The sequence below is a fragment of the Panthera onca genome, chromosome X (genome assembly GCF_046562875.1).
Source record: "Panthera onca isolate mPanOnc1 chromosome X, mPanOnc1 haplotype 2, whole genome shotgun sequence".
NCBI classification, from domain to species: Eukaryota; Metazoa; Chordata; class Mammalia; order Carnivora; family Felidae; genus Panthera; species Panthera onca.
Genome location: NC_138357.1, coordinates 72,212,705 through 72,239,907, shown reverse-complemented (window position 1 = coordinate 72,239,907; position 27,203 = coordinate 72,212,705). Strand labels below are relative to the sequence as shown.

General features: G+C 37.8%; 1 protein-coding gene across 2 annotated transcripts in view; it reads left to right on the top strand.

The window, feature by feature from the left end:
* KIF4A (kinesin family member 4A) overlaps positions 1-27,203 on the top strand; it is a 122,078-nt gene that overhangs the window by 65,978 nt on the left and 28,897 nt on the right. For both annotated transcript variants that reach the window (XM_081793043.1, XM_081793044.1), the window contains 6 exons: positions 730-915; positions 9,892-9,995; positions 11,176-11,320; positions 12,069-12,179; positions 14,692-14,775; positions 15,342-15,455. In XM_081793043.1, the coding sequence (XP_081649169.1) occupies positions 730-915; positions 9,892-9,995; positions 11,176-11,320; positions 12,069-12,179; positions 14,692-14,775; positions 15,342-15,455 (744 nt within the window). The remainder of the gene's footprint in view (positions 1-729; positions 916-9,891; positions 9,996-11,175; positions 11,321-12,068; positions 12,180-14,691; positions 14,776-15,341; positions 15,456-27,203) is intronic.

Sequence of the window (27,203 nt, the reverse complement as noted above, 5' to 3'; positions counted from 1 at the left end):
TCCTCATCATACTTTGCTTGTGGATGGGATGGTTAGGGGCTAAAAGAACCAAGGGAAATATTTTGAGTGTTCAAGTTGCAAGAATAGATAAAATGTATTAGATGTTGGCTAAAGGTTAGAGAACCAAGTCAAAATGAAAGGCTAGACAGTGGCTTCCTTGAGACATCTTTTTGCCCTTAAAACAAACATGTATCGGTATTTTTTGTATTCTGAAAGAAAGATGGCAGATAAATCAGGTGACCTCTGGCATGTGCCCTTCATTCTGGATTAAAACTACTTTTATTTTAAGTGATGGGTGAACAGCCCCTTTTCAGTTATGAAGGCAACCATTATGTTCCCAAATCTTTCGGGATTATAAAGGGATAATGAAGCCTCTTCTCCATTTCCACCATTCCTAAAGTGCCATTTCCAGAACTCTTTATCTTGTAAAGACCCCTTAGAATGAGATGAAAGTAAGAAATGTTAGCTAGATCAATAAAGGAAAGAGCAAGAAACTCAGTTTACTCTAAGAGTTAAAAGATGTAAGAAACAAGGTGCTGTGAGAACAGGGAAAGAGGCTAGGCTCGACTCATTTCAGATGTTTAAAGCAGATGTATGAGAAGCCATATTTTTAAAAGAACAGGGGTACCAGTAATGGAGAAGTGGCTATGAGACCGACCTGATGAAGTAGGGCCTAAGGATCTCTAATTGCTTGTTTCTCTTACAAGTCATCATTTTGATCTTTTCCAGCAAGTGGAAACCAGTCCAGAAACCAGCAGGTCTTCTGATGCTTTCACTACTCAGCATGCTCTACGTCAAGCTCAGATGTCTAAGGAGCTGGTTGAGTTGAATAAAGCTCTTGCACTGAAAGAGGCCCTAGCCAGAAAGATGACTCAGAATGACAACCAACTGCAGCCCATTCAGTTCCAGTACCAGGTAAAATATTTACCAGAGCAGCATTTGTTTGTGTCTGCCACTTGTGTGTGTGAGTGGAGCAGGGGCAGGTGGAGGGCAGAGAGAGAGGGAGACAGAATCCGAAGGAGGCTCCAGGCTCTGAGCTGTCAGTACAGAGCCTGACGTGGGGCTCAAATTCATGGACCACCAGATCATGACCTTAAATGACTAAGCCACCCAGGTGCCCCGGGGACACTGTTTTTGATGACGTTGAGACAACATAATGTGCATAGTACAACTGGAATTGTATTGTTGGTTTCAAAAAAAGGATACATTCAGGATAGGGAACCTGCAATTTTGTTTCATTTAATCTAACACCTTACCTTATGCAATAGGTATTTAATAAATAGTTTAATGATGTTATAATAAATGTGGTCTCTACTTGTGGAGAAATTTTGTTCTAATACCAATACTGAGATTCTGAGAAAGGTACATCTCTTAGTAGATGGTCTTGGCTATAGTGTGAATTAGGAAGAGGCTTATGGGGTACCTGGGTGGCTCAGTCGGTTAAGTGTCTGACTCTTGATTTCAGCTCAGGTCATGATCTCACAGTTTGTGAGTTCGAGCCCCACATTGGGCTCTGCGCTGACAGCACAGACCCTACTTGGAATTCTCTCTCTCTCTCTCTCTCTCTCTCTCTCTCTCTCTCTCTCTGCCCCTCCCCTGCTTGTGTGCTTTCTTTCTCTCTATAAAAAAATTTTTTTAGGGGCGCCTGGATGGCGCAGTCGGTTAAGCGTCCGACTTCAGCCAGGTCACGATCTCGCGGTCCGTGAGTTCGAGCCCCGCGTCAGGCTCTGGGCTGATGGCTCGGAGCCTGGAGCCTGTTTCCGATTCTGTGTCTCCCTCTCTCTCTGCCCCTCCCCTGTTCATGCTCTGTCTCTCTCTGTCCCAAAAATAAAAATAAAAAACGTTGAAAAAAAAAAATTTTTTTAAAGAGAGGGAATAATGGATATCACTTGACTTGGCAAATGACTAAACTGTTTTTCTTAGTGGTAGTTCTATGTTTTTAAATTTTTTCTTAATGTTTATTTAGAGAGGGAGAGAGCACAGATGCACATGTACAGAGGAGGAGGGGCAGAGAGAGGGAGACAGAGGTTCCAAAGCAGGCTCCACACTGACAGCAGAGGGACTGATGTGGGACTTGAACTCACAAACCTCGAGATCATGACCTGAGCTGAAGTTGGACACTCAACCGACTGAGCCACCCAGGCACTTAGTGGTAGTTCTAACTGGCCCTTGCTAATTAATAATCAGATCTTTACTGAAAGACAAGTCTTTGGCTTTCAGATTATTCCACAAGGTTAACCAGACCTTATTTTCCATTGTAGCCCAGTGTTTCCCATCCACAAAGTGATGTTAGCAGGGCTGGTAGCGGGAAGGGTGGATTGTTTCCCCATCGAGCTACATCCAACCACCCTCGGGTCATTATTTTCATATCAAGAAATCCCTATAGAAATCATGCAGCTTCTATCCCCAGCTCCCCTCAGTTTTCAGAGTAAAAACAAGAAAAGTGTTTCTCCTAAGTAATTTTCATCACTTTTTTTCCTTAGGATAGAGAATTCCCCCAGGGTATTCCAAAATAATAACTGAGTTGCCATTAGAGGTTTTATTTCCTTTTTTTGTTATTACAGTCATATTTAACTTTTTTTAAACTTAATTTTTATTTATGTCAAATGCAAAAAAATAAATATTTATGGCAAATGCATGTGTATCATTTTAAAAAGCCAAACAGTACAATAATCAGAAAAATGAATCAATTCCTGCCCTACTACCTTCTACCCAGATCCCTAGGCTTATACTTTACATTCTTCAAGCTGTTTCATCTGACACTTACATTCATTTTTTTGTAGGTAAGAGTTGGCAGTGTAACACGTTAATTTAAAAATTTTAGACATTGCAGATCAAAACCATAATGAAATATCACCTCAACACCTGTCAGAATGGCTAAAATTAAAAACACAAGAAACAAGTGTTGGCAAGAGCATGGAGAAAAAGGAACGCACGTGCACTGTTGGTGGGAATGCAAACTGGTACAACCACTGTGGAAAACAGTGTGAAGATTCCTCAAAAGATTAAAAATAGAATTACCATATAATCCAGTAATTCCACTACTGGGTACTTACCCAAAGAAGACAAAACACTAATTCAAAAAGATATATGCACCCCTATGTTTATTGCGGCATTATTTACAATAGCCAAATTATGGAAGCAGCCCAAGTGTCCATTGATAGATGAATGGATAAAGAAGATGTGGTATAAAATCAGGAGACTATAGATGCTGGAGAGGATGTGGAGAAACAGGAACCCTCTTGCACTGTTGGTGGGAATGCAAATTGGTGCAGCCGCTCTGGAAAGCAGTGTGGAGGTTCCTCAGAAAATTAAAAATAGACCTACCCTATGACCCAGCAATAGCACTGCTAGGAATTTATCCAAGGGATACAGGAGTACTGATGCATAGGGGCACCTGTACCCCAATGTTTATAGCGGCACTCTCAACAATAGCCAAATTATGGAAAGAGCCTAAATGTCCATCAACTGATGAATGGATAAAGAAATTGTGGTTTATATACACAATGGAATACTACGTGGCAATGAGAAAAAATGAAATATGGCCTTTTGTAGCAACATGGATGGAACTGGAGAGTGTGATGCTAAGTGAAATAAGCCATACAGAGAAAGACAGATACCATATGGTTTCACTCTTATGTGGATCCTGAGAAACATAACAGAAACCCATGGGGGAGGGGAAGGAAAAAAAAAAAAAAAAAAAAAAGAGGTTAGAGTGGGAGAGAGCCAAAGCATTAGAGACTGTTAAAAACTGAGAACAAACTGAGGGTTGATGGGGGGTGGGAGGGAGGGCAGGGTGGGTGATGGGTATTGAGGAGGGCACCTTTTGGGATGAGCACTGGGTGTTGTATGGAAACCAATTTGACAGTAAATTTCATATATTAAAAAAATAAAAAATAAATAAATAAATAAAAAAAGATATGGTATATATACAAATGGAATATTATTCAGCCATAAAAAAGAATGAAATCTTGCCATTTGCAACAACATGGATGGATCTAGAAAGTGTAATGCTAAGTGAAATAAGTCAGTCAGAGAAAGACAAATACCATATGATTTCACTCATATGTACAATTTAGGAATCAAAGCAAAAAAGAGACAAACAAAAACACAGACTCTCAAATATAATGAACAAACTCGTGGTTACCAGAGGGGAAGTGGGTGGGCAGATGGGTGAAATAGGTGAAGGGGATCAAGAGTACAAAAGAAAATAATAGCTGGTTACTATTACATTTTAGAATAACTCAGGGTTTGATTAAAACCACAGTAATTTTGTAATGTAACATCTTTTGTGGATAGCTTCCTGTGCTTCCAGAAATTCTGATTAAATGGTCTCAAGAAATTCTGATTAAATGGGTAGACAGTATCTCTCAAAAGGATGAGGCAGTTCTAGAGATGGAGAGTGGTGATGGTTGCACAATGTCACTGAGCTGTCCACTTAATATGATTAAAATGTTAATCTTTATGTATAAAAAAATAGTAAGTTCAGTACAGTTGTGAAAAAAGTTTTAGATGTTATCAATTGATTTCCCACTATGGAAGATAGGAAAAAGCTCTCTTATACAACCACCCATGTACACCGCCTCACCTCTTATCTCTCATAATGGTAATCTCACAAGTTTTGATTAAAGGAATATTTCGTGTTTAAAATTTTATGATTATGTAAATATGTTTTACAGCTGAGCCACATAGCATATGATTCCACTTCCTTTCTTGTTTGGCTTTTTCTATTTCCCAGAGTTAATAATCTCATTTTTTCATTTACTTAGTCTTCTATGTACCTGTCAATAATTTATCTCCAAACTTCTTTACAGACTTATAAAACTCCTTCTAATATGGTCAAACATACCAGATAATTTATCAATCCATTTCTTCCTTGAAGACAACCCTCCTGGAATCTTCTGTCCTGATTTTCTTTCTGTAGGCCTGCTGCCCAGCTGGCAACCTGGGACTGTCATCCTGGGAGTCTGCTTCACTTCTCATCTCTGTGTTGAAACAGATTCCGTATCTTCCTCATTCTTGGGATACCCCTTTGTGTTGGTTAAATACAACCCCAATAACTTTCTGAGACAGTGTTCATGAAAGAGAAATGTTTTAAACCACTGCATACCTGAAAATAGATTTTTGTTGTTGTTGTTGCTGCTGCTGTTGTTAGTTAGGTTGGTTGGGTTTAGATTCTACAATGGAAATCATTTTTATTCAGAAATGTGCAGGCTTTTCTTCACTGTCTTCTGTTTTCAGTATTGCTGTTGAGAAGTTCATTATAATGCCTGATTCTTTTTATTTGATCTGTATTCCACTGCCACCACCACTCCTGCTCTAGAAACTTTAAGAACCTTTTCTTTGTTGCCAAGTGTGAATGAATTTCACAATGATGTGCCTTTGTATGGGACTTTTCTTGTTTATTGTACTTGGTGGGTCCTTTCAAACTAGAAATTTGTATTCTCCTTTAATGGGAAGGTTTCTTATATTATTTCTTTAATAATGCCCCCTTTCTGTTTTTCCCATTTCTCTTTTCTTGCACTCCTCATTGTCAGATATTAGATCTCCTAGATATAGTCTCTGCTTTTCTTATCTCTTCCCTCCTATTTTCTATTTTTTATCTCTTTATTCCACTCTATGGGTGATTTCCCTCCGCACCTATTTGCCTATTAATTTCTAAGATGTTTTTAATCCTCTAATTTTTTATATCCTTCTATTTTTTTTCATGGATGCAATGCTCATCTCTAATAGAAATTACATTTTTTTGAGGTTTTCTTTTTCTTCCTGCCTTGCCTCTGGGTCCTCCAAATTCCTGTCTTTAGTGTGTTTGGTCTTTTCTTTCATATAAGAAGCTTTCCTCGAATTTCCAGTGATCTTGGGCTACCCATTCATATTTAACAGTGGGACACTAAAAGCTGGTAGGAAGTTGTGTATGCATGGGTTTATCTTGGGTGGTCAGTTTCCAATAAAGAAATCTGTCATTCTCTCTGCAGCGGTGTAGACAGAGTGGTGGTATGCCTTATTTCTGGCAACCTAGAGAAAATAAGGGAGTTGAAGGAGTCCGTCCAGTCATGTACAGACTTTTATTTAATTCCCTCAGCAGTATGATACCTTATCCCTGCCTTCTGCTGTATGTGCTGTCTGTGAATCCAGCCTCTCAGATTTGGCCTCTCCAGAGAGGAAACCTGTGCTCCTCTCTGTGGTTCTATGATACAAATTGGCTTGTTTCTTCTTGGCATTTGTCCTATAGGAGTCATATTTTAGCTTTTTCCACTCTGCTAAGTCAGTTACCACTAGTCAACTATTTTCCTCTTCTAAATATTTGTTTATATTTCTTGACTGCTCCTTCATCCTTGTTAACTTATACCCTTTTGGGGGGTCATTTTAGTGGGATTTCAAGGGGGAGCAAATTAAATATGCAGCTCAAGCTTCCAGGTTAGCAGGACATAAAATGCAGCCTTTTTTAGATTGCTTTCCTACTTTTTTTTAAGTTTATTTATTTATTTTGAGAGAAAGAGAGTAGGGAAGGAGCAGAGAGAGAGGGAGAGAGAATTCCAAGCAGGCTCCATGCTGTTCAGCCCGGAGCCCGATGCCAGGCTCAATCTCACGAACCGTGGGATCAAGACCTGAGCTGAAACCAAGCGTCAGACACTTAATCCACTGAGCTACCCAGGTGCCCCACCTTTTTAAGGTTGAATGTATTTTGACTTTTCCAGGGTAAACAAAGGATTAATGGTCAGGTTGAGAAATTATTCCTCTCTTTTATTCTTTTACTCCTGGAAACATGGGGATATATGATCCCCCAGTGTACTTCTAACTCTATGAGAAGGTGCTAGGAATGAGCTAGAGCTGTAGTAACATATCTTGTCCCTTTTTCCCTTGGAACCCAATATGCTTGAGCTCCCAAACCTTAAAGTTAAGAGGAAACAAATTCTTATTGTAAACAGTACCTTTCCATCACCTGTAAATCACTGTCTCTTTCTAAGAAATAAAGGTAGTTTTTTGTTCTAAATAGTTTTTCTATCACTGAAGAATTGCTGTAGAAAAATTTGAGGAGGTATACATCTGATTAATGAAGATTGCCATGAGTTATAGTAACCCAAAACTCAATTAACTCCCTTTGTGGAGTCAGTGAGACAGTTTTGACTAAATGTGGCATATATAATGAAAAGATACTATTTCTCACCCATCCAATTGGTAAAAATTTTGAAGTGTAGTAATATCAAATGTTGAAAAGGGTGCAGGGAAACAAGTACTCTCCTACCTAGCTAGCAAGAGTAGAAATTGGAATTGCCACTTTAGAGGACAACTTAGCAGTATCTATTAAAATTACAAGTGTGGGGGCGCCTAGATGGCTCAGTCAGTTAAGCATCCGACTTCGGCTGTGGTCATGATCTTGCAGTTCGTGAGTTCAAGCCCCCACATCAGGCTCTGTGCTGTCAGTGTGGAACCCGCTTCGGATCCTCTTTTCCCCTCTCTTTCTCCCCCTCCCCTGCTGGTTCTCTCTCTCTAAATAAATAAATAAATTTTAAAAAATTAAAAGTGTGTACCCCCATGACTCTGTAATTCCACTTGTTCCTACCCTAGAAAAACCTTGCACGTGTGTACAGAAGGCATGCACAAGAATATTCCATTATGGCAAAACAATGAGGTAGATCTCTATGCAATGATATAAACAAATCTCAAAGACTAAAAAAAAAAAAGTTACAGAATAATACACACTTTTAGTATAATTCTGCTTACCTTTAACACATTCCAATAGACACACATACAAATACGCACATATTATTTTTGTATCTATTTAAATAAATACTCTAGACATTTGCCACAATATATTTATATATTTATCAGTTATGCATTTTAAGGCATTTACATATATGTTTAAATGTCTATAAATGTAAATGTCCACATATATAATATGCAAATATCTAGGAAGAATGTCTGGAAATCTGGACCAGTCTGTTAACAGTGGTTACTTCTGGATAGGGGACTGGCATTTTGGAAGAGTAGGGCAGTAGAGGGGACTCACCCTTTATATGTACTATCTGGATTATATTTTAACCAGAATGTTTTCATGTGTTACTTCTCTAAGTATACACACACATACACACATTATTGCCAGTTTAAATATGCAGGGTAGCTATAAAGCAATGAGACTGATTTTCGTTGGGTATTAGCATGGTTCATTATATTTTGTGGAAAACAGCTCTTGCCTGTTTAGAAAGCTTCTCTGATACAGCCCCACCTAACCTGCCTCTGTGTCATTTCAATACTGGTCTAAGACCACCACATAATCTTCTTGGCTACCAACTGTTCATTCAGCCAGTGTCCTTTAATTTTTTGGTTATGAGAACAGGAAGGAATCTATTGGGTTTTCCCAATCTTGGAAACTACTAAACTTCAGTTTCTAGAATTCATTTCCTAAATGTATGCAGAACTGCAAATGGTATTGAATATATATGTTTGAAAGTTCTGAATATAAGAATGTTTGTGCAGCTCTTTACTATTTATAGAATGTCTTCCCTTCTTTATCTTATTTCATCTTCCCAACAACCCTGTGAGGTAAGTGGTATTGTTAATTGTTCACATAGATAGGGAAACTCTCGAGGGTCCCCAAGACCACCCCAAGGTTTGACGATTCACCAGGATGATTCAGAGGACGTGGCATATAGTCATACAGCTAAGAGTTATTACAGTAGAAGGATACAAAACAAAATCATCAAAAGGAAAAAGCACATGGGGCAAAGTCTGAAAGGAACCAGATGCAAGCTTCCAAGAGTCTTCTCCTAGTGGAGTAAGTTATTATTTAATTCCTCCAGCAATGGTTTGTGACATGTGTGAAATGTTGTCTATCAGAGAACCTCCCTGGAGTCTAGGAGTCCAGGTGTTTTTTTTTTAAGTTTTTATTTTAATTCCAGTTAGTTAACATACAGTGTTATATTAGTTTCAGGTGTACAATATAGTGATTCAACAATTCCGTACATCACCCAGTGCTCATCACAAGGGCACTCCTTAATCCCCATCACCCATTTCACCCCAGCCACCTCCCCTCTGGTAACCATCAGTTTGTGCTCTATAGTTAAGAGTCTGTTGGGGTACCTGGGTGGCTCAGTCGGTTAAGTGTTGGACTCTTGATTTCAGCTCAGGTCATGATCTCACAGTTTGTTGGTTCAAGCCCTGTGTTGGGCTCCACACTGACAGTACGGAGCCTGCTTGGGATATCCTCTCTCCCTCTCTCAAAATAATTAAATAAACTTTAAAAAAAGAGTCTGGTTCTTGGCATAATGAGCCATTCTTATCAAAAGGGTGAGAACCCTACCAAGTTCACACACCTGAGCCAAGGGCCAATCTTGCAAGCAATACTTTTTAAGAACAGCAATCTCAGGCCTGCTATATGAACTCTCTTATGTGTAGAAACTAAGGCTAAAAAGAGAGGAAATGACTTTTGTTAAGACATTTAGATATTAAGTGCTGGACTCAATGTTCAAACTTTTGGATTCCAAGTTTATACTTTTTCCACTGGGTGTAACTTTCATCTCCTTAAATCAAGTACAGACTGATGTTTTTAGTTTGTAATTGAAGTGGTAAAATTGAACACATAGTTCCTTAAGATGTGGAATGTTGATTTTCTTTTTTCATTTATTATTTTTTTAATTGTTTATTTTTGAGAGAGAAAGTGGGGGAGGGGCAGAGAGAGAGGGAGACAGAGGGTCCAAAGCTGGCTCTGCACTGACAGCAGAGAGCCCCACGTGGGGCTCAAACTCACAAACCACGAGATCATGACCTGAGCCGAAGTTGGACACTTAACCAACTGAACCACCCAGGTGGCCCTTCTTTTTTTTTTTTCAAAGTAAATTTTCTTTCGTGCCTTTTAATGCTTTTTTTCTCTCTGACCCATAACATTTCTAGGATAACATAAAAAATCTAGAGTTGGAAGTCATCAATCTGCAGAAGGAAAAAGAAGAATTGGTTCTTGAACTTCAGACAACAAAGAAGGATGTCAACCAAGCCAAGTAAGAATAAATCCAATAAATATTATTTCAAGTCCCTACTGTGTGTGAGGAAGTTATAAATGAAATAGAGAAGTAAAAGAGCCATTTCCTGCCCCCACAGGATTTATACCTAATTGTGGAAAGAAGATCTAAACAAAAGAAAAGTAATTGAGATTTTCAACAATACCTCATGATGATAGTGAAAGAATGCCGTAACAGCATATGATTAGTAGATTAGTAGCTAAATGAATTTCTTAGGCAGTAATTGCTTTAAGAGTTCAGAGGTAGGGGATATCAGTTTAGACTGGCATGATCAAGGAAGGCCTTATAAGAAGTTAGCATTTGAGCTGGATTTTGAAAGATTATCAGACCTACCAGACAGCTACAGTTTCTTTGTCCCTGTACAGATTGTAAATTAGCTTGTGAATAGAATTAATGTCCAGGCTAGTAAATGAAAAACCTATCTAGCCATCCCTCAGTTAAGAATAAAACTAAGGCAGATAACCAGAATATTCTGCTTTTCCTCAGACCTCTGCCTTATTGGCTATTCTACCTTATTTTTTAGTCTGTGACTCTATTATATCTCCTTTGAGTTTAAAGTTCATGTTCTTTAAAAAAAATTGTAATGATTATTTTTGAGAGAGATTGGGAGAGACAGAGCGCTAGCAGGGGAGGGGCAGAGAGAGACAGAGACACAGAATCCAAAGCAGGCTCCACTCTGTCAGCAGAGAGCCCTATGTGGGGCTCAAACTCACAAGCCATGAGAGCATGACCTGAGCCAGTCGGACATTTAGCAGACTGAGCCAGCCACCCAGGCTCCCCTAAAGTTCATCTTCTTAAATATTATGCTGAATGTTTACTTTCTATCTCAGACTAGTGTAATAATCACCAAAATTATTCCTTTACAGCTAAACTAAAGTGAAATATCTTCAAAGAACCATCCTTTTAACCTAGTAGTAGGGAATGAAGTATTGAGGCAATTTCATTGTTATATCCTCAAAAAATTTATTGTTTTACTCTTGGTATTGAGTTCCCATTAATGAGACAGTTTTGGTTGTTTGGGTGGTATTCATTATTTGAAGATGACTATGCAACTGGTCACCTATTTTGTATATATCAGGATTGTGAACCTGGGAGTCTATGTCTTTTGAAGTCAGGCTTTGCTGCTGCTAGTCTTCATTCCTATAGTGTCTGTTTTTAGGTTGAGTGAGCGCCGCCGTAAACGTCTCCAGGAGCTAGAGGGTCAAATAGCTGATCTGAAGAAGAAACTCAATGAACAGTCCAAACTTCTGAAGCTGAAAGAATCCACAGAGCATACCGTTTCCAAACTGAACCAGGAGATACGGGTAATAAATGCTCATCCTTGGGTTTGTTTCATTAAAACTTACAAACATAGGTGTTCCATTTAGAATTATACTACGGAGGCATTGTCAGGTGAGAAAGTAGCAGGCAGGGCCATCATCTGCAAGTGTGTGAATCTCCACAAATGCCCCTTTTACAGGACATTGTGCTGGTAGTCATCTAGAGTCTGAACAATGAAACCCTGCTTTAACATTCAGAGTTTAATGTTAGATTCCCTGAAACCAAAGGAGAAAGATACCTTAGTATTTTGTGGTGATATCCTAACCACCTTCCATGATTATGTAGAAGGATTTCATAAACTAGTTGCAAACTGACAGACACCTGGAGAATATTTTCAGATATTGAATGTTCAACTTCTGACATCTGCAAAGTGGAGTGAACAGGCTACTTATACTGAAACCTTTAGAATACAGTGATTGCTAGGTGGATTTGTCCTTGGGGCTTAGTTGATATTTCCCTGAAATTTCATTTATGTACAATGAATTTAGGGCTGAATTTAGCTGTCGGTACATTTTTAAAAATTTCTTCAACATGTTCATCTGTGTAGTCTATACTTGGAAACCCTGTGCAAGCATAGCAAGGGGTATTGCAAGCCTAATCAGAAAATCTGTTGGCAGCCTTCTCAGCTTAGCTATGGGTTTTCTCTCTTCTTAATAGTTAGTCTATCCATCTGCACATCAGCCTAGAATAAGTGCAGATGACTAATAATTGTATTCGTTTTTGTTTTTACAGGTGATGAAAAACCAGCGGGTACAGTTGATGCGTCAGATGAAAGAGGATGCTGAGAAGTTTAGACAATGGAAACAACAAAAAGACAAAGAAGTAATCCAGTTAAAAGAACGAGTAAGTAACTACAGCTTCTCAAAGGCCTACCTAACAAAGCCTTCTTGGGGCTGACTAGCATTAAAGCCTCTCTTCAAACAACTAGTTATTTCCAAAAATGTGACACATTCATGAATTTAGCAGCTATTTCTTAAACATCTACTACATGCAAGGTACTATCTGCTAGATACCATGGAAAATAGATGAGTATTATATGAGCTCTCGCCTAGAAGAATGTCTTAACTAAAGGGGAAGGTGAGGGGCATCTGGGAGGCTCAGTCCATTAAGCGTCTGTCTCTTAATTTCGGCTCAGGTCATGATCTCATGGTTTGTGAGATCAAGCCCCTGTGCTGACAGTGCAGAGCCTGCTTGGGATTCTCTCTCCCCTTCTCCCTCTGCCCCTCCCCTGCTTGCACTATCACTCTCAAAATAAGTAAACATTTTTTAAAAATGAAGAAATATCTCAAATCAATAACCTAGACTTCCACTTTAAGACACTGGGGGAAAAAAAAGCAAACTAAACCCAAAGCTAGCAGATGAACAGAAATGTTCAGCATTAGGCTCTGTACTGACAGCTCAGAGCCTGGAGCCTGCTTCAGATTCTGTGTCTCCCTCTCTCTATGTCCCTCCCCTGCTCGCTCGCTCTCTCTCTCAAAAAGAAATAAACATTAAAAAATTTGTAATTAAAAAAATTAAAGAAGAAATAATACCAAATTTTTGGAAACTATTCCGAAAAACAGAAGCAAAGGAAACATTTCCCAGCTCATTCTATGAGTATTTCCTTGACACCAAAACAAGACATCCCAAGAAAACTGTAGAATATAGATGTGAAAATCTCCAAAATCAACAAACTGATTCCAACAACATATAAAAAGAATGATACACCATGACCAAGTAAGGTTCATCTGAAAAAATGCAAGCCTTCCTTAAGATCTGAAAATCAATTAATGTATTACACCATATCAGTACAATAAAGAATAAGAACCACATGATTATCTCAATAGACATAGAAAACATATTTGACAAAATCCATCACCCTTTCATAATAAAAACACTCAAAAAACTAGGAGTAAAAGGAAACTTCTCAACCTGATAAAGGGCATTTACAAAAATCCCACAGTTAACATCATACTTAATGGGGAAAGACAGGATACTTTCCCCCTAAGATCAGGAACAAGACAAGAATATCCACTCTCATTGCTTTTATTCCATATTGTCCTGGAGGTTCTGGCCAGGGCACTTAAGCAAGAAAAATATATAAAAGGCATCCAGATTGGAAAGGAAGAAGCAAAACTCTCCCTGTTAGCAGATGACATGATCTTATATTGTATGTATAAAATGCTAGAAGATCTACTACAAAAACTGGTAAAACTAATACATGAGTTCAGCAAGGTTCGAGGCATTTGTACATTTTGTCAATGTACAAAAGCCGGTTGTATTTCTTTACACTAGAAACCAATTTGAAAATGAAGAAAATAATTCCATTTATAGTAACATCAATAAGAATAAAATGCTTAGGAATAAACTTAACAAGTGTAAAACTTATACACTAAAAACTATAAAACATCTTTGAATTAATTAAATATCAAAATAAATGGAAATATAACCCATGTTCATGAATGGGAAGATTTAATATATTTAAGATGGAATACTCCCCAGATTGATCTCAGATTCAGTATAATCTCAATCAAAATTCCAACTGGCTTACTTGCAAATATTCACATGCTGATCCTAAAATTCATATTGAAATGGAGGTGACCCAGCATAGTCGTAACAATCTCAGAAGAATAAATTTGGAGATGTCACATTTCCCATTGGCAACACATCCATCACCTCACATAGTTACCTGTTTTTTTCAGTGTAAAGAGAACACTTAAGATCTACTCCTTAGCAGATTTCAATTATACAATACAGTATTATTAACTATAGTCACTATTATATATAGATCCCCAGAACTTACTCATTTTATAACCAAGAGTTTGTACTCTTTGACTAACCTTTCCATGTTTTCCCTACCCCCAGTTCCTGGTAACCACCATTACTCTCTAGTTCTATGAGTCTGACTTTTTTTAGATTCCACATATAAGTGAGATCATACAGTATTCATCTTTCTCATGTCTGGTTTATTTCAATTACATAATGACCTTTAGGTTCATCCATGTTGTTGCAAATAGTGAGATTTCCTTTTTGTTTGTGACTGAATAATATTCCATTGTATACATATACCACATTTTCTTTATCCATTCATCTGTCAACACTTAGGTTATTTCCATATCTTGGTTACTATGAATAATGCTGCAATGAATATGAGCATACAAATATATCTCCAAGATACTGATTTCATTTCCTTTGAATATATACCCAGTAGTGAGATTGTGCTGGATCGTATGGTAGTTCTATTTTTAATTTTTTGAGGAAAATTAAATCCTGTTTTCCATACTGACTGTTATACTGAAAGACTCTTTAGTTATATTATAAGGTTTTATGTCAGCTAGCTGAATAGCAATTAAAAGTCTGACTTTTTTCTTCTCAGGACCGTAAGAGACAATATGAACTGCTCAAACTTGAAAGAAACTTCCAGAAACAGTCTAATGTGCTCAGACGTAAAACTGAGGAGGTAAGAAAACCCAATCTACTAGGTCAGGTGTACTGTCACCTTCAGGCTTAAATGCTGACATAGTAATATCCCTTAAATGAGCCAGTGTCCTGAGAAACCAGGGATATCAATCTTGACCAGCAATTCCTAAGTCTTAATCCCTGTTTATATGTCACAAACTGTGCGCAGATAAAAATCTGAAGAAAATGGTACCATGCGGATAAGGATTTTTCCCCCAATTGGGCTTGCTTCTTTCCAAACAAAATACAGAGTAATTTGTGACATTTCCAGACACTTTCAGTCTGTGGTACTTTGAAATGTGTACCTTGGGTCACACATTACGACTCAGGTCATGATCTCACAGTTTGTTAGTTCAAGCCCTGCATTGGGCTCTGCGCTGTCTGCTTGGGATTCTCTCTCCTTCTCTCTCTGCCTCCCCCGCCACCGATTGTGCTTGCTCACTCTCTCTCAAAATAAATAAATATTTTTAAAAGGTTTTGTTCATTTTTCTTTACTAATATGCTGGAAATTAAAATGGTTTTTTTTAAACCCTCAATTCAACATTACTATGAGCTGTTTTTATTTAGGCAGCTGCTGCCAACAAGCGTCTCAAGGATGCTCTCCAAAAACAACGGGAGGTTGCAGATAAGCGGAAAGAGACTCAGAGCCGTGGAATGGAAGGCACTGCAGCTCGAGTGAAGGTATGGACAGCTTGAACTGTCATTTCTCTTGTCTACGTTGGGGATAGGAAAAAATGGAAAATAGCTTCCTTTTTGTTTAGAATTAAACACTTCAAAATATGAAGTTCTTCTACCTGAAAGTCTGATTTCCTAATGATACCTTTGAATATCTTTGAACAAATGTGAAAGATCAAGAGTAGAGAACCCTTTCCATCACTGCCTCTATTGAGGGTCAGTTAATTTTTTTACATTTTCATTGAGGTATGATTGGCCCACAATAAATTGTATATATTTAAAATGTACAATTTAGTAAGCTTTGACATAGATATACACCCATGAAATCCTCACCACAATCAAGATAATGTCAATGTCCATCATGACAAAAACTTAATTTTGTTCCACTTTGTAAACCCTTTCTCCTCTCCCTAGTTCACCCCTCTACCTCCCTATCTCCAAGCAACCATTAATCTGCTGTCACTATAGACTCGTTTTTTATTTTCTAGAATTTTACAAAAATTGAATCATACAGTATATTTTCTTTTTCTGGGTTTCACTCAGTGTAAGTATTTCAGGGTTCATCCATGTGGCTGTGTGTATCAATACCTCTTTCCTTTTTATTGCTGAATGGCCTCCTGTTGTATGGCTATACCACAATATGTTTATCCATTCACCTGTTGATGGACATTTTGTGTTGTTTCCAGGTTTTCATTATTACAAATAGTGTACTGAACATTTGTGTACAAGTCTTTGTGTGGATATATGTTTTATTTCTTTTGGGGAGATAACCTAGGAGTGGACTGGCTGGTTGTCTCCTATGGTAGGTGTACATTTTAACTTTTAAGCAACTGCCAAATTGTTTTCCAAAGTGGTATAACTTCCTACTAGCAATTTATGAGTGTTCTTGTTGCTGTACATTCTCACCAATATTGAGTATGGTCAGTCTTTTAAACCTGAGGTGGTCTAGTGAAGGGGTAGTGGTACCTCACTGTGGGTTTAGTTTTCATTTCCCTTATGACTAATGATGTTGAGCATCTTTTTATGTGCTTATTTGCCATATGTATGTTTTCTGAAATATACATTCAGATCATCCCCATTTTTTCACTGGGTTGTCTTTTTTCTCACTTTTCAGTTAAAATTCTTTATATATACTAGATACATCCAACAAAGGACTTTTATGTTTTTTAAAAATTTCCTCCTGGTCTGTGACTTGCCTTTCCCTTTTTTTGCCTTTCCCTTTTTTAACAATGTCTTTTGAAGAGCAAGCCTTTATAATTTTGATGCCATCCAATTTATTGACATTTTTTTCTTTTATGTTTAATGGGATTCATGTCCTGTTTAAGAAATCTTTGCCAAAACAGGGGCACCTGGGTGGCTCAGTCGGTTAAGCGTCTGACTTTGGCTCAGGTCGTAATCTCATGGTTCAAGAATTCAAGCCCCACATTGGGCTCTGTGCTGACAGCTCAGAGCCTGGAACCTGCCTCAGATTCTGTGTCTCCCTCTCTCTTTCTCTCCCTCTCCTCTGCTTGTGCTCTCTCTCTCAAAAATAAATAAATATTAAAAACAATTAAAAAAGAGAGAAATCTTTGCCAAACCCAAGGTCACTAAGATTTCCCTCTAAGTTATCTTCTAGAATTTAGTTTTAAGCTTTACATTTAAGTCTATGATTCATTCTGACTTGGCACCTTTGTGAAAATCAGTTGTCCATAAGTCATTGTCTAGATTCTACTCCATTGATGTACATGTCTATCTTTATGCCAGTACCAACATGTTTTGATTATACTAGCTTTATAATAAGTTCTGACATCAGGTAGTATAAGCACTCCAAAGTTGTTACTCTTTTTCAAAATCATTTTGGGAAAAGTAGGTTCTGTGCATTTTCATATAAATTTTAGAATAAGCTTATCATTTTCTACAAAAAAGTCTGCTGGGAGTTTGATTAGGACTGCACAGAATCTATACGTAAATTTGAGGAGAATTTACATCTTACCAATATTAAGTGTTTTATGAACTCAGTGCATCTCTCCATTTATTTAAAACTTTAATTTCTCTCCGTTGTGTTTTAATTTTCAGTATACAAGTGTTGCACATCTTTTGTCAAATATATTCCTTAGTATTTCATATTTTTATGATATTGGAAGTGTTTTTTAATTTCAATTTACAATTATTTGCATATATTTGTTGGTTCTTATAGCTTTTTAGACTCTTTATAGCTTATAGAGTCTACATAGACAATCATGTCATCTGCAAATGGGGACAGTTTTATTTACTTATCTGCTCTATACGCCTCTTTTTTTTTTTTTTTTTTTTTTTTTTTTTTTATTTATTTTTGGGACAGAGAGAGACAGAGCATGAACGGGGGAGGGGCAGAGAGAGAGGGAGACACAGAATCGGAAACAGGCTCCAGGCTCCGAGCCATCAGCCCAGAGCCTGACGCGGGGCTCGAACTCACAGACCGCGAGATCGTGAGATCGTGACCTGGCTGAAGTCGGTCGCTTAACCGACTGCGCCACCCAGGCGCCCCGACGCCTCTTTTTTTTAACTTGGCCTTGTCATATTGTACTTATTAGAACCCCCAGTAAAATATTGAATAGAGTAGGTGAAAAGGGATATCCTTGCTTTGTTCACAATCTTAGGGAAAGATTCACCAGTAAGTGTGATATTAGCTGTAGGTTTTTGTATATGCCCTTTATCAGGTTGAAGAAGTTCCTGTCTATCCCAAGTTTCCTGAAAGTTTTTATCATGAACATACATTCGAAAATTTTTTCCAAATCCTATTGAGATGATCTTATTGTTTGTTTTTATTCTGTTAGTATGGCAAGTGACATTGATTTTTTTTCAGCTTTATTAAGGCATATCTGACATACAGTAAGATTTACCTTTTTTAGTGTACAGTTCCAAGAGTTTTGATGACACATACAGTTGTATAACCACCATCACAGTCAAGGTGTAGAATAATTCTATTATCCTCCCAAATTCCTCACCCCCTTTGTAGTCAGCTCCTCCCACATCCCTAGCACTTGGCAAACACTGATGTGTATTCTGTTATTATTGTTTTCCCTTTGCATCAGTGTCATATAAATAGAAACATACAGTATGGCTTCTTTCACTTAGCATAACGTGTTTCAGACTCATTTATGTTATTGCTTATATCAGTAGTTTCTGCCTTCTTTTTTTCTTTTTTTGGCCAAGTTGTATTCCATTGTATGGGTGTCCCACAGTTTATCTGTTCACCTATTAAAAGATATCTTGTGGATTTTTTTCCAGTTTTTGGTGATTATGAATAAAGCTGCTATAAAAACATTTACATACAGGTTTCTGTGTAAACATAGATAAACATTTCACTTGGGTAAATACCTAGGATTGCTATAGGTAATATGTTAAGTGTGTGTTTAACTTTATAAGAAACTTCCAAGTTGTTTATCCAGTTGTTCATTGCTGGTATACAATTAATTTTTGTATATTAACTTCTGTCTTCTGACTTTATTAGTTTAGTAGGTATTTTGTAGGTTCTTTGGGATTTTCTACATGGGCAGTCATGCCATCTGTAAATACAGTTTTATTTCTTCCTTTCTAATCTGTATGTCTTTTATTTCTCTTACTTCCCCTATTACATCAGCTTGGACCTTCAGGATGATGTTGAATAGGAGTGTTGATAGTAGAAACCATTCTATTTTTCTTGATCTTGGGGAAAGGATTCAGTCTTTCACCATTAAGCATGACATTACCTTAAGTTTTTCATAGATACGCTTTATCAGATTGAGGAAGTTCTTATGTATTCTTAGTTTGTTGTAAGTTTTTATTATCAGAGCATATAAATTTTGTCAAGTTCTTTTTTTTAATTTATTTTAATTCAAGTTAGTTAACATGCAGTATAGTATTGGTTTCAGGAGTAGAACCCAGTGATTCATCACTTACATATAACACCCAGTGCTCATCTCAACAAGTGCCCTCCTTAATGCCCATCACCATTTAGCCCATCCTACCACCCACCTCCCCTCCAGTAACCCTCAGTTTGTTCTCTGTATTTAAGAGTCTCTTATAGTTTTCCTCCCTCTCTGTTTTTATCTTATTTTTCCTTCCCTTGCCCTATGTTCATCTGTTGTGTTTCTTTTATTCCACATATGAGCAAAATCATATATTTGTCTTTTTTTGCCTGACTTATTTTGCTTAGCATAATACCCTCTAGTTCCATCCACGTTGTTGCAGATGGCAAGATTTCATTCTTTTTGATTGCCAAGTAGTATTCCATTGTATATATATACCATATCTCCTTTATTCATTCATCAGTTGATGGATATTCGGGCTCTTTCAATAATTTGGCTATTATTGATAGTGCTGCTATAAACATTGGGGTGCATGTGCCCCTTTGAATCAGCATTTTTTTATCCTTTGTATAAATACCTAGTAGTGTAATTATTGGGTCATAGGGTAGTTCTATTTTTAATTTTTTGAGGAACCTCCATACTATTTTCCAGAGTGGCTGCACCCGTTTGCATTCCAACCAACAGTGAAAAAGCATTCCCCTTTCTCAGCATCCTCACCAACATCTGTTGTTTCCTGAGTTGTGAATTTTAGCCATTCTGACTACTGTGAGGTGGTATCTCATTGTGGATTTGATTTGTATTTCCCTGATGATGAGTAATGATGAGCAGCTTTTCATGTGTCTGTTAGCCATCTGGATGTCTTCTTTAGAATAGTGTCTATTCATGTCTTCTGCCCATTTCTTCACTGGATTCTTTGTATTTTGGGTGTTGAGTTTGATAAGTTCCTTATAGATTTTTGATACTAATCCTTTATCCGATATGTCATTTGCAAATATCTTCTCCCATTCCGTCAGTTTTCTTTTAGTTTTATTGATTGTTTTCTTCACTGTGCAGAAGCTTTTTATCTTAATGAGGTCCCAATAGTTCATTTTTGCTTTTATTTCCCTTGCCTCCAGAGACATGTCTAATAAGAAGTTGCTATGACCAAGATCAAAGAGGTGGCTGTCTGTGTTCTCCTGTAGGATTTTGATGGTTGCCTGTCTCACATTTAGGTCTTTCATCCATTTTGAATTTCTTTTGTGCATGGTGTAAGAAAGTGATCCAGTATCATTCTTCCACATATCACTGTCCAGTTTTCCCAGCACCATTTGCTGAGGAGACTCTTTTTTCCACTGGATGTTCTTTCCTGCTTTGTCAAGGATTAGTTGACCATACATTTGTGGGTCCATTTCTGGGTTCTCTATTATGTTCCATTGATCTATGTGTCTGTTTTTTGTGCCAGTACCATACTGTCTTGATGATTACAGCTTTGTAATACAACTTAAAGTCTGGAATTGTGATGCCTCTAGCTTTGGTTTTCTTTTTTAGCACTACTTTAGCTATTTGGGGTCTTTTCTGGTTTCATACAAATTTTAGGATTGTTTGTTCTAGCTCTGTGAAAAATGCTGGTGTTATTCTTTTTTAATTTTTTTAAGTTTATTTATTTTGAAAGAGAGAGAGAGCACGGTAGGGGAGAGGCAAAGAGAAAGGGAGAAAGAATCCCAAGCAGGCTCCACACCGTCAGTGCAGAGACCAACACCAGGCTCAAACCCACAAACCATGAGATCATGACCTGAGCCAAATCCAAGAGTTGAACTCTTAACCAACTGAGCCACCCAGGCGCCCCAGTGTTGGTGTTATTTTGATAGGGATCACATTGAATGTGTAAATTGCTATGTATATGTATATGTATGTGTATGTGTATGTGTATGTGTATATGTATATGTATATGTATATGTATATGTATATGTATAAATACAGTGAAATATTATTCAGCCATAAAAAGAGACTACTTGCAAACAGTAACCAAAAGAGAGATGAAGTAGATATACTATTAACACACAGAATAAACATACACACACACACACGCACGCACACACACAAAATAGACTTTAAGTCAGAAACTAACAAAGATGCCAAATCCATTCAATGGCGAAAGAACAACCTGTTCAACAAATGGGGCTGGGACAAGTGTATTTCCACAGGCAAAATAATACATTTGGACCTTTACATCACATCTCATCCAAAATTTACTCTATGTGAATAAAACCTAAAATAAGAGATAAAAGCATAAAACTCTTAGAGGAAAACATGGGAGTAAATCTTTATGACCTTGGACTTGACATTGAATTCTTAGATATAACAAAATCATGAGCAACATGACCTTGGACTTGACATTGAATTCTTAAATATAGCAAAATCATGAGCAACAAAGAAAAATAGATAAATTTGATTTCATCAAAATTTAAAACTTTTGGCTCAGTCAGTTAACCATCTGTCTCTTGGTTTGGGCTCAGGTCATGATCTCACAGTTCGGGAGTTCAAGCCCTGCATCAAGCTCCGTACTGACAGCATGGAGCCTGCCTGGGATTCTCTCTTTCCCTCTCTGTCTCTGCCTCTCCTTTGCTCTCTCTGTCTCTCAAAATAAATAAACTTAAAAAAATTTTTTTTGAAAAAAACTTTTGTGCATCAAAGGACATTATCAAGAAAGTGAAAGATAGCCTAGAGAATGGGAGAAAATATTTGGGGGCCCCTGGGTGGCTCGATCAGTTAAGTGTCTGATTCTTGGTTTTGGCTCAGGTCTTATCTCAGTTTCATGATTTCAAGCCCTGCATCAGGCTCCATGCTGACAGCACGGCACCTGCTTGGGATTCTCTGTCTCCCCCTCTCTGCCCCTCCCCTACTCACGCTGTCTTCCTAAAAATAAATAAATAAACTTTAAAAAAAAGAATGGGAGAAAATATTTGGAAGTCATATATCTGATAAGTGTTAATAACCAGAACATAGAGAACTCCTACAGCTCAGCAACAGAAAGATAAACAACGAGGCAACTGGGTGGCTCAGTTGGTTAAATGTCTGACTCTTGATTTTGGCTCAGGTCATGATCTCATGGTTGGTGGGTTCGAGCCCCACATCAGGCTCTGGACTGATGGCATGGAGCCTGCTTGGTTTTCTCTCTCTCCCTCTCTCTCTGCCCTTTCCGCTGCTTCCACACACATGCTTTTTCTCTTTCAAAAATAAACATATTTACAAAAGATAAACAACTCAACTTAAAAATGGGTAAAAGACTTGAATAGACGTCTCTCCAAAGAAGATATAGAAATGGCCAATAAACATATGAAAAGATGCTCATTCTTAGTGATTAGAGAAATGAAAATAAAATCTATAATAATATATCCCCTTCACACCTACTAGGATGTGTTTTTTTTTTTTTAATTTTTTTTTTCAACTTTTTTTATTTTATTTTTGGGACAGAGAGAGAGACAGAGCATGAACGGGGGAGGGGCAGAGAGAGAGGGAGACACAGAATCGGAAACAGGCTCCAGGCTCCGAGCCATCAGCCCAGAGCCCAATGCGGGGCTCGAACTCACGGACCGCGAGACGTGACCTGGCTGAAGTCGGACGCTTAACCGACTGCACCACCCAGGCGCCCCTAGGATGTGGTTTTTAACAAAAAAAAAAGTAGCAAGTGTTGGTGAAGATATGGAGAAGTTGGAACCCTTGTATATTGCTTGTGGGAATGTAAAGTGGTACCATTGATGTAGAAAAGTTTGCAAGTTCCTCAGAAAGCTAAATATAAGGGGAGCCTGGGTGGCTCATTCAGTTAAGTGTCTGACGTCACCTTAGGTCATGATCTCACAGTTTGTGAGTTCTCACAGTTGAGGTTCTATGTGACAGCCTGGAGCCTGCTTCGGAATCTGTGTCTCCCTCTCTCTCTCTGCCCCTCCCTCACTTGTGCTCATTCTCTCTTTCTTTCGTTCTCTCTCTCTCTCTCTCTCTCTCTCAAAAAATAAAATAAACATTAAAAAAAGCTAAACATGGAATTACCACATGACCCAGCAAATCTACCTCTAGGTATATACGAAAAGAGTGAAAACAAGTATTCAAACAAAAACTTGTTCACAAATGTTCATAGTAGCACTATTCATAGTAGTCAATGTGTAGAAGCAACCTAAATGCCTCTCAACATATGAATGAATAAACAATATGTGGTATATATATATATCACATAGACACACATACACCACGAACATTCTGTATTTGGCAATAAGAAGAAATGACCTAGTGATTGATACGTGCTACAAAATGAATGAACCTTGAAAACATTATGCTAAGTGAAATAAGGCAGCCAAAAAAGGACAAATATTATATTGTTCTACTTATATGAAGTATCTAGAATAGGCAAATTCATACAGACAGTAGATTAGAGGTTACCAGGGGATGAGGGGAGGTCTAATGGGGAGTTGTTTAATAGCTACAGAGTTTTTGTTTGGGGTGATGAAAATAATTTAGAAACAGTAGTGATGGTTATACAACATTTTTAATGTAATGCCACTGTATTGTACACTTACAAGTGTTCAGAATAACAAATTTGATGTTATATATATTTTACCAGAATACAGAAATTCAAAAAAGAAGTAGGCAATCTGCCTCAGAGCCTCTGCTTTTGATCACTATGAATGATATCCCAGCCCCCTCCAGCTCTAAGTCCCTGACAGCTTCCATATCTGTAAAATATGAATAATAATCCCTGCACTGCCTCTCTCATCCTTGTTGTAAGAATCAATTTAAATAGGGAACAACACAAGGATTTCTAAACTGCAAAGGACTGACTGAAGTCAGGTGCCATTATTATCTTGGAGGCTTACACATAAATCACCACAATAAGTTGATACTCAGTACTGTGCTATAAAACATATTTGTTTTGCTATATCTTGCAACTCAGAAGCAATTTCAATTACACTATCAGTTTCCAATGACACCACCCCTAGCCCATAAACCTTCACACTTGACCAGACTGGTAGGAATCTCTGGTCTGACTGATTGTGATTATAACTTTTCCAATAACAGTATACTTCTTTCAAGGTATCTTACACATGCCTATCACAAAATATTAATTCATGTAGGATCTCAGAACACAGATCAAAGAGGAAGTAAAAAGCAAACAAACAAAAGAAAAAAAAACATTGAAGCTTCCAGCTCTTTCTCAGGGACACTAAGGAGAGTTCCTGGGGAGCCAACAAGGTATGCAATGCCAGAGAGCATAGTGGGAATCAACAAAGTGGCAGTGGTATCCAGCTTTCGAAACAGCTTCCAGACCAAGACCTACCACAGGCACAATCAGCTTCCTGAGAAGGTTCTTCAGCCTTTTCAGATCTGCTAAGCAGAATGTTTTAGAAAGACTTCCCAGAGGGTACCTGGCACATCACCCCACTGTTGGCACCAAAGTAAGAGAGTTCACAGAAAAACACGGTCTTGGACTAAATTCGCTTAGAGAAGAGAAGGCAAAAGACTCCCCACACAGCTAGTAAAGAGCATCCTGAAGTGAAAAGCCAAGGCCAAGACCTTTAAACAAGGCTGTGAGGCCACAACTCAGTAACAGTGTATCTCAGTATTCTGCTTTATACACACTCAAAGTCCAGGACCCCATTTGCGCTTACCTATTCAGAAGAAAATTCTTGAATTCTTTCTGATTTCCATAATATCTGACTTCATTTCTTATTTCCTGTTTTTGGCTACACACTTTTGACTTGTACTGAACTGGCCTTGGCCTCAGCACCCCTCCCAACTGGGAATTGCTGTGATTTCCTCACTACAAGTACTTTCAGCCATCATCTCAGTAGAACCCATCTGCCAGAATCTACCTTAGCACTGATCCATGTTCTCCAACATCCATGGAAGGGATTAAAAAGAGACAGTGTATTATATGTTATCAAATTTTGTAAGTCATAACGTAAAATACCAAAATTTGAAACTCTGTAAGTAATAATAATGGCTACTACTATCTACTGTGTGCTACGTGTTTACACATAGAGTCTGGAATCTTCACTTCATCCTTAGAGGTTAGGTCCTATTATCATCTCCATTTTTGAGGAAAGAAAAGTGAGGCCATGAGAGGTTAGATGATTTCCCAAGGTGTCACAATTAATAAGTAACAGAGATTTTCAACAAATGTTGTGGAGCAATTAGATACCATAGACAAAAACAAACAAACCACTTTAACCTAAACCTTGCACCTTATACAAAAATGAACTCAAAGTAGACCATAGATCTAAATGTAAAACCTAAGGGTGCCTGAGTGGCTTAGTTGGTTAAGTGTCCCAACTCTTGATCTCAGCTCAGGTGTTGATTTCAGGGTCGTGAGTTCAAGCCCTGCATTGGGCTCTGTGCTGGGCATGAAGCCTACATACATACATACATACATACATACATACATAAATGTAAAACCTAAAACTGTGACACTTCTACAAGAAAACATAAGATAAAAATTTCAGTGACATCATAAGCATAATACATAAAGAAAAAGTGAATACATTAGGCTTCACCAAAACTAAGAACTTCTGCTCTGGTAAAGACCCTAGGGAGACAATATTCAAAAAAATAAACGACATGCCTGAGTAGCTCAGTCAGTTAAGCTTCCAACTCTTGACTTTGGCTCAGGTCATAATCTCATGGTTTGTGACCCACGTTGAGCTCCACATTGGCAGTGTGGAACCTACTTGGGATTCTCTCTCTCTCTCTCTCTCTCTCTCTCTCTCTCTCTCTCTCTCTGTTTCCCTCTGTCCCTCTGCCACTCATGTGCACTCTCTCTCTCTCATAATAAATAAATAAACTTTAAATAAATAAATAAATAAATAAGCCTTAGACTAGAAAGAAATATTTGCGAATTACATATCTGACAAAGGAATCATATCCAGAATTCATAAAGGATTTATTAAACCCAAAAATAAGAAAACAAATAACTCAATTAGATAATGGGCAAAACACCTGAGCAGATACTTGATGAAAGAAAATATGCAGATGGCAAATAAGCACATGAAAAGATATTCAACAGGGGCACCTAGGTGGCTCAGTTGGTTGAGCATCCAACTCTTGATTTCAGCTCAAGTCATGATCCCAGGGTCCTGGGATTGAGCCCCGTGTCAGACTCCATGCTGAGGATGGAGCCTGCTTAAGATGCTCTCTCTCTCTCTCTGTCTCTTTCTCTCTGTCTCCCTCTGACCCTCTCCCCTGCTCACGCTCTCTCTTTCTCTCCCTCTTTCTTTCTAAAATAATAAAATATATATATTCAACATCATTAGCCATTAAGGAAAAGGAAATTAAGGCCCAGATAAGATATACTACACACCTATTAGCATGGCTACAATAAAATATAGTGACAATACCAAGTGCTGGCAAGGATACTGAGAAAATAGAATTATCATACATTGTTAGTGGGAATATAAAATGGTATAGCCACTCCGGAAAATGGCTAGTCACTTTCTTATAAAATTAGACATGTATATATATGAGCCAACAATCCCATCCCTGGGCATTTACCCTCTAGAAATGAAAGCTTGCATTCACATGAAAACCTATATGACAGTGTTTAAAGCAGCTATATTTGTATTCACCAAAAACGACAAACAATCCAAATGTCTCTCAACTGGAGAATGTATAAACAAATTAGTACATCCATACAGTGGAACACTACTCAGCAAAAAAAAAAAAAAAAAAGGAATAAACTATTGATACAGTTGGGTGGATCATAAGGGCATCATGCTGAGTGAAAAAAGCCCATCTCAAAAGTTCACATAATATAGGATTCCATTTAATGAATATTCTCGAAATGACACAATTTTAGGAATAGAAACAAATCAGTGGTTGCCTGAGGTAAACGAACTTGAAATTGAGACCTTAGGAAAGCCTGCAGACATCTTTGAGGAATATACCAGTAGCTATAGCTGTGTGCAGAAGAAAAAACTCT